This window comes from Urocitellus parryii, chromosome 8 (assembly GCF_045843805.1).
Source record: "Urocitellus parryii isolate mUroPar1 chromosome 8, mUroPar1.hap1, whole genome shotgun sequence".
In the NCBI taxonomy this organism is placed as follows: domain Eukaryota; kingdom Metazoa; phylum Chordata; class Mammalia; order Rodentia; family Sciuridae; genus Urocitellus; species Urocitellus parryii.
In genome coordinates, this window is record NC_135538.1 from 95,163,940 (window position 1) to 95,177,736 (window position 13,797).

Genomic DNA, 13,797 nt, shown 5'->3' on the forward strand with positions numbered 1-13,797 from the left:
TTTTTAATTTGCCTAGGCTCCTCTTTTTCCTTTATGTGTCTCCAGTGAAATGAAATTATTTTCCCAAACCAAGGTTCTGAATAGAAAAACTAATATGAAACCATTAATTCCAGTGGTTTCCATAATAGATCACACCAAGCCTCATTTTCTAGGGCATTCTCTAGCAAAAGCATCTGATATATGTGCATCATGAGCACCCCAACATATTTACTCTCTCTGACTAATGTTTTCTCTCTAGGGCCTAGGATGTGAGTGGCTGACAGTAAATGCTCAATAAATACTTGTTGAACATTAAATGTGTTGAACATTGTTAAATGAATATAATATTTGGTATTCTGTAGGAAAAATCTAAAATTTTTGAACAGTAAACTAGATGCTTCAAAAGAGTGCTGCCATATTTAAATTTTGTAATGGTGATTTTCTTAAAGTGTGATTTTTAAGCTCTCTAAGGTACTGGTTCTTTTTCATTCTTTTTTTTTTTTTATTCTTGTATGGGAATTGAACCAGGGGGCACTTAACCACTGAGTCACATCCCCAGCCCTTTTTATTTTTTATTTAGAGATGGGGTCTCTAATAAGGTTGAGTTGCTTAGCACCTCACTAAATTGCAGGGGCTGGCTTTGAACTTGTCATCCTCCTGCCTCAGCTTCCCAAGCAACTGGGATTACAGGCATAAACCATTGGGCCTGGCTCTTTTTCATTTCCAATTCTTTTCACTGATTATACAATTTTCCCTTTTATCTCAAATGCCAATTTTCTCAAAGTTTACCTTGTAGCATGACCAAAGACTGTCGAAGCCGGCTGTTTTCTTTCCGGGTGTTTGTTAGTTTTTCTTTCAGGTTTTTTATCTTGGCACATAATTCCTCCTTTGATAATTCTGCTAAGGGCGCTTCATCCTCACTGGAGCTCTCCCCAGGCAGAAAGGCATTTCCCGAATATGGATCTCTCTAAAATGCAAGGCAGGCACAAGAAGAGAAGTTTCACAGCACCTTTAACGGTTTATCCTATGTTCTGTATTCTGAAGGGGTTCATTCAAGACTATACACTCCTGTTCCCACAGGCACTTCCTGCAACCCATGCAGCCCAGCAGCTTGAAACCCCACCATTCAGAGGAACTCAGGATGAGGGGAAAACAGTGCCTCCAACAGCGTGGAAATCAGGATTCTAACTTTCTGTGTCATTTCCGTGAAAAATACAAAGTAGAATAGTCATATAACAGACTATAACCAATAAGAGCACCAGGTCTGCTCTGAGATGTGGCCTGTTTTGAGCCAAATACTTCACAATCTGAACCTCACTTCCTTCATCTGTGAATACATAGATAAAAATCATGCAATAAAATAGGAAAATCTAGCAAGATGGCAGGATATACAATAGTTACTGCTTCTACATACCAGCTACAATTAGCACTGTAGTGCTATAAGAACACTATTTATTAAGTCAGGACAGTAGTTACTGTGGGGATCAGTGATGGAAAGTAGCAGAGAGGATTATGAGGAGATCTCTGAGGTGCATTTCTGGCATGGATGTGTTGTTTGTGATAATTAATTAATTTCTGGCATGGATGTGTTTAGTTTGTGATAATTCATTAAGCTGCACATTTCTGACATGTGCAACCTTCTATATGTATATTGTACTTCCATAAAATGTTTTTAAAAATATCTCCAAGAAGGGGCTGGGGTTATGGTTCAGTGGTAGAGTGCTTGCCTAGCATGTGTGAGGTCCTGGGCTTGATCCTCAGTACCACATAAATAGTACCTTTTGACAGTTTCCAATCCATATAGCCTAAATATTTCACATTTATGTTTAATTCTTGTTTTGAGAATAAGTGTCATTAATGTATAGCAAAAGAGTGAAAGATCTCTATGAAGAAAGTAAACAAGCTGTACTAAAAGATGATGTCAATGTAGACAGTTATCATGTTCAGAGATAAAATATTTCATTTAAAAAGTAGTAATTATCCCTAAATTGAACTTTAAAGTTAATGCAATTTCAATAAAAATTTTAAAAACCTGGAACTTAATAAATTGATTCTGAAATTCATCTAAAAGAACAAAAGCCTAAGAATATCCAAAGAAATCCTGAAGAAGTATATGAAATGAAACAGGATCTTTCTTTACAAATGCAAGGGCTTACTAAAAATATAGAGCAATTAAAACAGCATGGCATTGGTATAGAAACAGATAGCATGACCAAAAATAGAGAGGCCCAAAATAGATGCATGCGCATGAGAAACTTCTTATAGGACAGAGTGGCATAGCAACTCACCCGTTGTTACGGTTTGGATAAGAGGTGTCCCGCAAGAGGTGTCCCGCAAAAGCTCATATGTGAGACAATGCAAGAAGGTTCAGAGAAGAATGATTGGGTTACCAGAGCATTGACCCAATCAGTGGATTAATCCTCTGATGTGATTAACTGGGTGGATAACTGAAGGTGGATAGAGTGTGGCCAGATGAGGTGCCATTAGGGGTGTGGCTTTAGGGTATATATCTTGTATCTGGTGAGCGGAGACCCCTTTCTGTTTTCTGATCATCATATGAACCACTTCCCTCTGCCACAGTCTTTCACCATGATGTTCAGCCTCACCTTGAGCCAGAGGAATGGAGTCTGCTGTCTCTGATTGTGACCTCTGATACTGTGAGCCCCCAAAGTTCCTCTACAGTTGTGCTGGTTGGGTCTTTAAATAACAGCGATGAAAAAAGCTGACTAAAACACCCAAGAAAATAGGACTTGCTCAATACATGATGCTGGAAATACTGGCTGACCTTTAAGAGAAAAGGTAAAGAAAATGCATTCCTACCTTGGTGTACACACACACACACACACACACACACTCACACACACACCCCACTTCAGATGGATTAAGAATTTAAACATTAAAAGTGAAAATTTAAGTTGTACAAGAAAATATACTCTAAGATTTCATCTCACTTCAGTCAGAATGATAGCTATTAAGAATACAAACAACAATAAGTGCTGGTGAGTATGTGGGGGAAAAGGATTGCTGGTCGGACTGCAAATTGATGCAGTCAATATGGAAAGCAGTATGGAGATTCCTTGGAAAACCACCATTTAACCAACTATCCCTCTCTTTGGTCTATACCAAAGGACTTAAAAATAACATATTACAGGGACACAGCCACATCAATGTTTATAGCAGCACAATTCACAATAACTAAATCGTGGAACCAACCTAGATAACTTTCAGTAGATTAATGGATTAAAAAATGTGGTATTATACACAATGGAATATTACTGAGCAATAAAAGAGAATAAAATCATGGCATTTACAGGTAAATGGATGGAGTTGGAGAATAGAATACTAAGTGAAGTTAGCCAATCCCCCCAAAATAAATGCTGAATGTTTTCTCTGATATAAAGAGGCTGATTAATAGTGGGGTTGGGAGGGGCAGCCTATAAAGTTAAAGAATAAATAAGCTGGGTATGGTAGCATATGCCTGTACTCCTATTTTCTGGGAGGCTGAGGCAAGAGGACTGCTTGAGCCCAGGAGATGAAGGCCACTGGGAAATAGTGAGATCCCATCTCAAATAAAATAAATAAACCTAATGATATATTTTAGCACATATATTATACATATTATTGAATAAATATTTGTGTGTTATGAGACAATATGTGTGCATGTATTTCAGTTTTATAAATTTTTTAAAAGTGGGCTACGTGTAAAAAAGAATGACTTTATGACTTTTTCTGGTAAATGGATGGAGCTAGAGATTATCATGCTAAGTGCAATCCAAAAAAACAGAAGGCCAAATGTTCTCTCTGATATGTGGATACTAACACACAGTAAGTAGGAGTGGGGTAGAATAGAAGTTCATTGAATTAGACAAAGGGGAATGAAGGAAAGGGAGCAGGGATGGGAATAGGAAAGACAGTAGAATGAATCAGACATAACTTTCCTATGTTCATATAGGAATATATCACCTGTGAAATTCCACATCATATACGACCACAAGAATGGGATCCTAATTAGAGTAAGTTATATTACACATATGTATAATGTATCAAAATACACTCTACTGTCATGTTATCTAAAAAGAACAAATAAAAATTTATTAAAAAAAGAAAATTTTCAAAAAAGTGGGCTAGGGACACAACTTAGTGATAGAGCACTTGTCAGCATGAATGAGGCCCAATCCCCAGCAGTGTAAAAAATAAGTCTTACAAGCAAGTAAATTATACATGAGATTGACTATGATTATATCTGGATTGATACAGGCAGGGGTAGGAGAGGAGTATATAAATAGTCATAAGTTATGATAAGGTAATATTTTAGGTATTAAGATGGGCAGCAGTTTTATTGGAGTTCATTATTCTTATTCTTTTTCTTTTGTTGTTATTATTGCATGTTCTGGGAATGGAGCCAAGGGCCTGTACATGCCAGGCAAGTGCTCTATCACTGAGATACATCCCCAGTTCTCATTAATTTCAACATTAAAAAATAAAATAACCTAGGACAATATTTAGAGTAAAACCTAGCATACTGCATTGCACATAATAGACATCCAATAATCTTATTGTGCTGGAAGTCAATATATTTTCCTTCTTTTTAGTTCACCCCCATTCTGCATTTCTTTCCCTAATCTCCATTCATAGCCTCGCTGTCAAGACTATGGCATGAAACCAATTTGGGGCTTATTGCACCAGAGAAAAGAGAGAGCAGATTGGCCTAGAAGGAAACATTCACATTTACCTTTTTATTTTAAAAATAGTTTATAATGTCAATAACAAGACATAATTTGAAGACACTGGAGTTGTAAAATCCAAGCTGTGTTGGTACTTAACCTTTTTTTTTTTCTCTACCAAGCTGGAGAATTGTAGTACTAACTGGAATTTGTAAATATCAAAACCCAGAAGCCTAAAGCTTAAAAAAAAAAAAAAAAGGAGAGTAATAGAAATAAAGGTTATACCATAAAGAAAGTTCCTGCTGCAGAGAAGAAAAAGACATTCTGGTGCTGGAAGAGGCTGGGAAATAAAGAATTGAAATGGCAGGGAATTAGGTTCAAATGTCTGTACTCTACTGTCCCTGCCCTTTAGGGGATTTAAGAAGTTGGGGCACATCATATAAACAATCAGATAACGGGGGCAATCCCAGAGCACCAGGGATAGCTCCTTGCTTCTTTGTGCAGTCTAAGCTCCTTGAAGAGGCTCCATGTCCAGTGTAACTTCAGGGTATCATGGTGATTTTCTGGGCCCACAGATCAGAAATAGTCAATTTGTTTTTCAGACAAGTGGAGCAGAGATAGTACCCCAGACTCCCTGGTATGAATGCAAAGCAGCTAGAGAATCCAAAGGATCCTTACGTCCTGGTCAGGAGATAGGAAAGTGCTAGGGAAACTAATGAAACAAATAGCTTAGAGTGTAGATCAGAGGCCACATGGTGCCAGAATCTCATGGAAGGTGGTAGTGGGTACCAGGATGGCAAACTTCAGCAGCAGGTGCCAATAAGATCCCCAGTGGACCTGGAAGAACTAGCTCAACAGCAACACTTAACGACACCTAGGAACCAGAGAGGAAAGTAAGAATCTTAATAGAAGACCGAGTGTACATGTTATATAAGACTTCTGAAAACTTGAATCATGTCTTTAAGAAAAAAAGTAGAAAGCAGAAGAGGTCAAAAATATAAGATTGATTGAAGCTTAAATCCTGAAGTGATTGAGATAATGACTAAAAGGGACTTTTAAAAAAAGACTGGAACACAAATTGTAGGATGATGGTGATGATGATGATGATGATTCAGGAATGGAGAATTAAAAGCCAGATGAGATCAGTTAGAGAAAAATTCATTTGCACTTTTGTATGATTTATGATATGTATATTCAATCTTTATTTTATAAACAAATATCAGTATATGTATATATATTTTATTGTTATACAAATGCTTGCATGTGTATATGTACCTATAATGTATATATAACAGTAGTGGATATATATGTAATAGTAATAATGTAAATTACTATTCTATGTGGGCAAATAGCTAATATACTCACACAAGATATATAAATCCTAAGGGAAAAAGTGATGTATTTAATTAAATATAAATGAAATATTTTTTTAAAATTGAAGGATGCTTATTGAGACCCTAATTCTATGCATGATAATTGGAAAAAAATAGAATGTATGGTCTTGTTCTCGCCAGCAAGTATTAGAAAAAAAAGGAATCTGGTCAAAGTAAATCCATTTGTAATTACCAATGGAAGGAAGAAGATAACAGTTAATACACAAATAGAAACTTGGAGAAGATATTTTTAATATCTCAAACCTAAATCACAGTAGGCTAATTTCTGTAATAGATAAAGTATTTATATTAAGAGTGGGATAAAAGACCTACCAGAATAGACCAAGAAACCCAAAAGAAAAGACAAAAACCCAACAGAAAAATGGACAGTGGTAGAAACTACTAGCTATATGTATCTTTTGTCCCATTTTTTCTCTGGTAACAGGGTTCTACCTGACTGTTAGCTAAAGACTTCATTTCCCGGACTCACATGCAGTACGACTCACTGCAGCTGTTTATGCTCCTGCCAATAGAACTGAAGCAGAAACTATGTGCGCCACTACCGGTCCATAACCCTAAGAAAACGAGCATGTCTTCCCCTGCTGATTCTCTTTCTTCTGAGAGAAAAAGAGGATCTGAAAGTGAGAGTAGTCATATTAGATGCAGAGCCAGAGGCTGCAAGTTGAGGAAGGTAGATAAACAAGGTAAGAGAGATTTTCATTATTGTGGAGCTGCCTTTTCAGCCCCAGACTGCTCTCACTATTGTATAATAATGAACTTCTATTTTATATAAGCCATTGTTATTGGGGTCTTTGTTACAGTCTTTGTAACACATATCACAACTAATCCATAATGGGTACACACAAGTAGGAATACCTATAACTTGAAATATGTTTAAAATCATTAAAGGTCAAGTGCTGGGCAAAAAGAGTGAGGGTGTGGCATGCTGGAAAGCCACTGACTTTGTTAGACCTTGGTGACATTTTTGGTAAAATGGTCATCTGGAATACTTTTGAAGGCAGACCACATGCCTAGAGAGCCTGGAAAAAGAGCTGTGGTGTGTTTCAGATACTTCACTAGCTAGCTTGTAAGTACACAAAAAAACTCTTTGAGTGCAGCAGATAGTCTAAATTAACTGAGTTCGGCATTGTTAAATCTTCAAGGGTTTGGGGAAAATTTTTACTTCCATATCTAAATAGCAGGAGGTAAGACTGTAACCTCAAGGCTTTCTCAGGAGCTTGTCTTTATATGTTCTCTGGCAGACAGTGGTATCCCGTCCAGTAAAAAGCTTTAAATTCAAGGTGTTACCTTCAAGATTTTTTGTTTGTTTGTTTCAGATAGCTGTGAGGTAACTGTTATAAATTGGAAAGAAAAGACGAGAAAAGATGCCTTAAAAGAAGAGATTTTTCAGGCCTAAAATCTATGATCAAATAAGAGCTCTGGCTATAGTGATTTGCAATGGAATCAAATAGAAATATGTAGTTTGGAAAGCTATGGTTTTTGGGGAAAAAATTGCTGACAAAACCACACAACTGGCTTATAAGAGCAAGTGACTATTTTACCCCTCAAGCAACCCTGAGTCCCCCCAAATCTGCACTAGCAAATTATAACAATATTTTCACTGATTGATTTGGTAAAAATTAGAAAAATGGATATCAATGCTAAATGTTAGTAGGGAAATATAAATATAGGAACCCATTATGCATTACTGCTGGACATCTAGACTGATGTGAACATTCTGAAAAGCAATTTTGTAATATTTAGTCAAATAAACTAGAAATACATATGTAAACCATAAATCATCCTCCTATGTATTTACACCATAGAAATTTTCACAGTCACTTTTAAAAACATTTTTTTAACTTGGTGATGGACTTTTATTTCATTTATTTACTTATATGTGGTGATAAGAATCTAATCCAGTGCCTCACACGTACTAGGCAAGTGCTCTACCACTGAGCCACAACCCCAGCCCCACACTGTCTCTTAAAGGGACATGTATGAGGATTATTTTATTGATGTTAGAGGAAATTTAAGAGGTCATCATTGGAGAAAAAGATAAATAAAAAATGGTACCATGCAGCAGTTAGATGCAATGGATGAGATGTACATGTAGCAATATAGATAGGTGCTAAGAATAGTGCTATGAAAAGAACCTAAGTGTTCATCAATGGATGAATGGATAAAGTATGTATATATATGTTAATATATGGCACATACATATATACACATGTGTATTTGTATATATATATCCATAGTTTATTTACATACATGTACCATACTTAAGTATGTGCCATAATTTATATACATAATGCATGTATATATGTATATGCATGTATATATGTATGTACACAGTGTATATGTATATGTATACAATTCAGCCTTTAAAAATAATGAGATGGGGGGCTGGGGTTGTGGCTCAGTGGTAGAGTGCATACCTAGCATGTGTGAGGCATTGGGTTCAATTCTCAGTACCACATATAAATAACTGAATGAAATAAAGGTCCATCAACATCTAAAAATTTTTTTTTAAAAATGAGATCTTGCTATTTGCCACAACGTATACGAGCCTGAAGGACATTATGTTAAGTGAAATAAGCCAGATGCAGAAATAAAAAAATACTACATGGTATTGCTTACATCTGCAGTCTAAAACAAAACAAACAAGCAAACAAAACCAATTATACAGTGACAGAGAAGAAGCAGTGGTCCCCTCAGTGGTAGGCAGGATAGAGGTTACGAAATTAGGAGATTAGACCAGACGATACAAATCTGAACAAGTCTAGAAATCTAATGTATAACAAGAGGACTATAGGTAACAAAACTACTATATTTGAGTTTCATGCTAAATGAGCAGATTTTAGCTCCTTTTGCCCTAAAAACAAACTAAAATGAATAATTCTATGAAATGATGATAGTGTTAATTCGTTAGTAACCTTTTTACTTTTTAGATGTATCCCATAACATGTTGTATACCTGAAATTTTATATATAAAAATTATTTTTATAAAGCAATTCTGATGGAAAAATCAGAAACAAATTAAGATTTATAATATGATATCAATGTACTACTAAATGGTATATATATAAGTTTATATAGTGCATTGTAGATCACATTAAGAAAAAGATTAAAAAGAACCCCATTCATCACAGGGGACTAATAAAGATTGCTGCATACAGATGGTGGAATAGAGCTATCTATTAATGGAAAGAGCTTCAAAATATATTAAGTAAAAAAGCAAAGTACAAAGCAGTATATATAGTATGTTTCTTTTTTGACCCAAAGAGAGATAAGAATATCTATTTATATTTGCTTTATTTGAACAAAGAAGTGCAAGAAGGATAAACAAGAAAGCAATACATGTGGTTACTGTAGTGGGGATGGGGTTCGGGCATGAACAGAGTGAATAGGAGACAGGAACATAAGGATTTTTCATTGTTTGTCTTTAAAAATATTTTAAACCATAATAATGTAGTATTTATTTAACAAATTAAATAAAAATATGTGAATATAAAACACTGCACGTATTACAAAGTCATACACAAATACATGTATTATAGTGACAAAAAAAATACAGAATAAGCACATTGATTGACTGTCCAAACTATAGGAGGGGAATGGGATGATGAGGATGGGCCCCCAATTGAAATCTAAAAAGAAAAGTAAATAGTGTGTCTTAAAGAAGAGGTATTCCAGCTAGGTACATTGGCGCAGGAGAGTCACAAGTTTGAGGACAGCCTCAGCAATTTAGAGAGACTCTGTCCTAAAATAGGAGGAAGAGGAGAAGGGAGAGGGGAAGGGGGAGGGAGAAAGGGAGGAGGAGAAGAATAGGGAAGAGGAAGAAAGAGGAGAAGGAAAGGAAGGGGAAGAAGAAGAAAAAGTTCTAGGGATATAGCTCAGTGATAGAGCATCCCTGGATTCAATCTCTAGTTCAATCTGGCCGGGGGCGGGGGCGGGGGTGGTGGGATGCGGGGAGAAAGAGGTATTCCAATTTCTCCAATATATTTGTTAAAGGAAAAAAATGTTTTCTGACAGTTTGCTGACTTTTAATTTCCCAGAATTTTAAGCAAAGTTTTAACAATGGCATATTTGGCCATAATTAAACAGAGGCAGGCTTATTGATTATCAAATGTTTCTAACTCTTCCTATCTAAGATTGAGAGGAGAACATGACACTACATTCCCTTGACTGAATACAGAATTTAAAGGAAGAAAAAATTAGTACAACAGAAGAAAGAACTGAGAAATTATGGAATTGTGGTTGAGCTACTTAATAAAATTGAATCAAGGTAAGAGAGAACCAACCTGTCCTTTTTCCATGTCACTATTTGGATTTTCTGAGTCCATTGTCTCTGTCCTTTTCCTCTTTCCTTTTCTAAAAGCTTGGATATTGGTAATTTCATCTGTCTGCAAGATCTTCTGCATTTTCTCAATTAGTTATCAAAGGTTTTCTGAAACTGTAGGAGGAGGGAATGCCCATGTAGACGTTGCTACTCTGGATGAGGCCCCAAAGTTAATGATTTTCCTTAAAAACAAAAACAAAAATATGTTTACAACTCTGCTTCACGATGGCACTACTCCCTTAGGCAAACTATTACTAAATGCTTCCTAGAGTTTTTTCTTTCACTGACCAATTAGTACACAGTTTCATTTGATTCGGAAGTTCAATTTCATTATCATCACAAGGATGTTCATGGTATGATTTGCAGAAAGCTGACACAAAATCAAATAGTGTAAACATTTTTTCATTTTTGTAATTTTTTATCAGACAAAAAGTCTAAAAATGAGAAGTCTAAAATATTATAAACATTATAAATTTATATAAATAGTATCACAGAGACAGCTGAAGTTATATATTTAACAGCAGAACTCACCAGGACCAAAGACCTAAATATTCCAGGGAGAACAATAAAAATTACTTACAAGTTTTTTTTTTTTAAGAGAGAGAGAGAGAGAGAGAGAAAGAGAGAGAGAGAATTTTAATATTTATTTTTCAGTTATCAGTGGACACAACATCTTTGTTTGTATGTGGTGCTGAGGATCGAACCCCAGCCGCATGCATGCCAGGTGAGCGCCCTACCGCTTGAGCCACATCCCCAGCCCAGTTTTTGTTGTTTTTAACAGAAAATCGTGAAGTCTTGAGAAGGAACTAAAGAATTGTAACATTAGGACTGAAATGATTTAAATTTTGATATGTACAAATGATGCAGTACCTTGGATCTGAACATCCTTTGTATTTGAATGTATTGGTGTGTTTTCATGAGCTGGGGTTGTGGCTCAGTGGTACAGAGCTTGCCTCACACGTATGAGGCACTGCATTCCATTCTCAGCAACACATATAAATAAATTATTTTTTAAAAGACTTCACATTAAAAAAATTTAAGTATAAAAGGGACTGAGCTTAGAAATCTTCAAGAAATATGTGGACTGTTGAGCAAAAGATAACATTTTGCTTCTTACCAAATTATACTGAGTAGCCGGGCATAGTGGCGCATGCCTGTAATCCCAGCAGCTAGGGAGGCTGAGAGGCAGGAGGATCATCAGTTCAAAGCCAGCCTCAGCAACTTAATGAGGCACTAAGCAATTCAGTGAGAACCTGTCTCTAATAGAATATAAAAAAGGCCTGGGAATGTGGCTCAGGGGTTAAGTGCCAGTACAAGAAACAACAATAACAACAACAACAACAGCTAAATTATACTGAGTAATTATATTAGAAAATATGGTTCTTTTGCTTTTTTTTTTAAAGAGGAGAAATGGCGGTGGGGGGGGAGAGAGAGAGAGGGAGAGATAATTTTTTTTTTATATTTATTTTTTAGGTGTAGATGGACACAACACAATGCTTTTATTTTTTATGTGGTGCTGATAATCGAACCCAGGTTCCACCCATGCTTCTTTTAAATGAAAGTCATCACACTCTATCCCAAGAGTAAAAATAATGTTTGGATGTCTTGCCAAAATTGCAGTGATTCTTTTTTGGAAACTTTTCTTAGGCTTTCAAATACATTAATAGTATGTGAGCTTACACATAGGAACTGCCAAATCTGACTCACAAACATTAGAGATCTTACCCAATATTGAGCTTTACTAATAATTTAAAAGATATAAGCAATAAACAGGTACAGGCAAAGTAGGAAGAGGTCTAGTACATCCTGCTGTAGAGGTCTAATACATCTAGTCCTTCCTTCTCATATCATGTATGAACTCTGTGGTCCAGACTACTTAGTGAGACCTCAATGAGGGTCACCTCATACAATGGGGAGTGCTGAAGTCATAGCATATATTCTTTTTATATTTCAGAGTTGAATAGCTTGCATGACATTCTAGAGGGAGAGATAAATCCAGATTCCAAACTGATTCTATACTATTAATGTATTTGAAAGCCTAATTGTCATCAGCAATCCTAAACCAAGGATATTCTGTTAAAAGCATTCCATAGATGCAAACTTTATTCCCAGTAAATATAATTAGTTGAAAAACTATCTCTGTGAAGGACTTACATAATAAATATTGTGGGTATTGCAAGCCAAGAGACAAATATGAATATAACATATGAGTTTATACAAGAGAGGAAATAAATTTTTACAAATTTTTTTTCACAAAATTCAAAATGTAATAATTGAATAGGAGTTTTTTATAAGACAAATTTACTAATGTAAAGAGCAGAATTTTAGGGGCTGGGGATGTGACTCAAGTAGTAGCGCGCTTGCCTGGCATGCGTGAGGCACTGGGTTTGATCCTCAGAACCACACGAAAATAAATAAGTGAAATAAAGATATTGTGTTCAACTACAACTAAAAAATAAATATATAAAAAAGCAGAATTTTAAAAAATAACATTTTGCTTAATTTGGGTTCCAAGTTGTTTTGCTATCATCAAAATCAATTGCAAATGCTCATCTTTTAAGTCTAACTTCTTGTAATGAGCTTTTGCATATTTCATTTTTGAAGATATTATTCACACTGATAGGTTCTAGAATATATTGATATTAATCTATGAGCTTTCAATTTTGTTAACTGAGATGAAATTTACATAAATAAAATTCACCCTCTTAACCACTTAAAAGTGTGTATTCAATGATTTTTTAAAAATGTATTTGCAATATTTTAAAATCATTACCAGGAGATCGTTACTTCTTGATATGAGTTTAAAATTTTAAGTGAACATATTTATCTCTTAGAAGACCATTATAAAATTCTTTTAAATTCTTCTCTTAATATATGCCTTTCAGTATCATTATCTTACAGATTAATACTTCTAATTAAAAGTTAGAGGGAAGCTCCTTAATTACTTAGTAAAATGACTTGAAATATAGAAATTTTCTTTGCATTTGCTTTGAAGTTTGAAAGACAGTGCTGTAATAATTTGAACTTGAAAATATATCAATTGCAAATATAAGTGAGAATAAAGCTTTCTTCTTTTTTTTTATTGTTGGTTGTTCAAAACATTACATAGTTCTTAATACATCATATTTCACAGTTTGATTCAAGTGGGTTATGAACTCCCAATTTTACCCCGTATAAGCTTTCTTCTTTTAACTTTGGCAGTAGGAGAAGTGTATAAGGCAGTTTGACATTTTTTTTAAATATTTTTTTTAGTTGTAGATGGACACAATACCTTTATTTATTTATATTTATGTGGTGCTGAGGATCGAACCCAAGGCCTCATACATGCTAGGCAAGTGCTGGTACCACTGAGCCACAACCCCAGCCCAGTTTGACATTTTTGAGACACAAATTGTTACTGAAATGAATTAACCTCAGTATACACTTTGCATATAAGTGT

The 13,797-nt window shown here is 35.2% G+C and overlaps 1 protein-coding gene across 1 annotated transcript in view; it reads right to left on the reverse strand.

Annotated features, from left to right (window-relative positions):
* The window catches only part of Bend6 (BEN domain containing 6), a 29,162-nt gene extending 18,722 nt beyond the window's left edge, over positions 1-10,440 (reverse strand). Inside the window, exons 1-2 of the mRNA XM_077802188.1 lie at positions 10,321-10,440; positions 769-946 (exon numbers count right to left, since the gene is read on the reverse strand). Of these exons, the coding sequence (XP_077658314.1) occupies positions 769-946; positions 10,321-10,440 (298 nt within the window). The remainder of the gene's footprint in view (positions 1-768; positions 947-10,320) is intronic.
* Between the last annotated feature and the right edge of the window lie 3,357 nt (positions 10,441-13,797).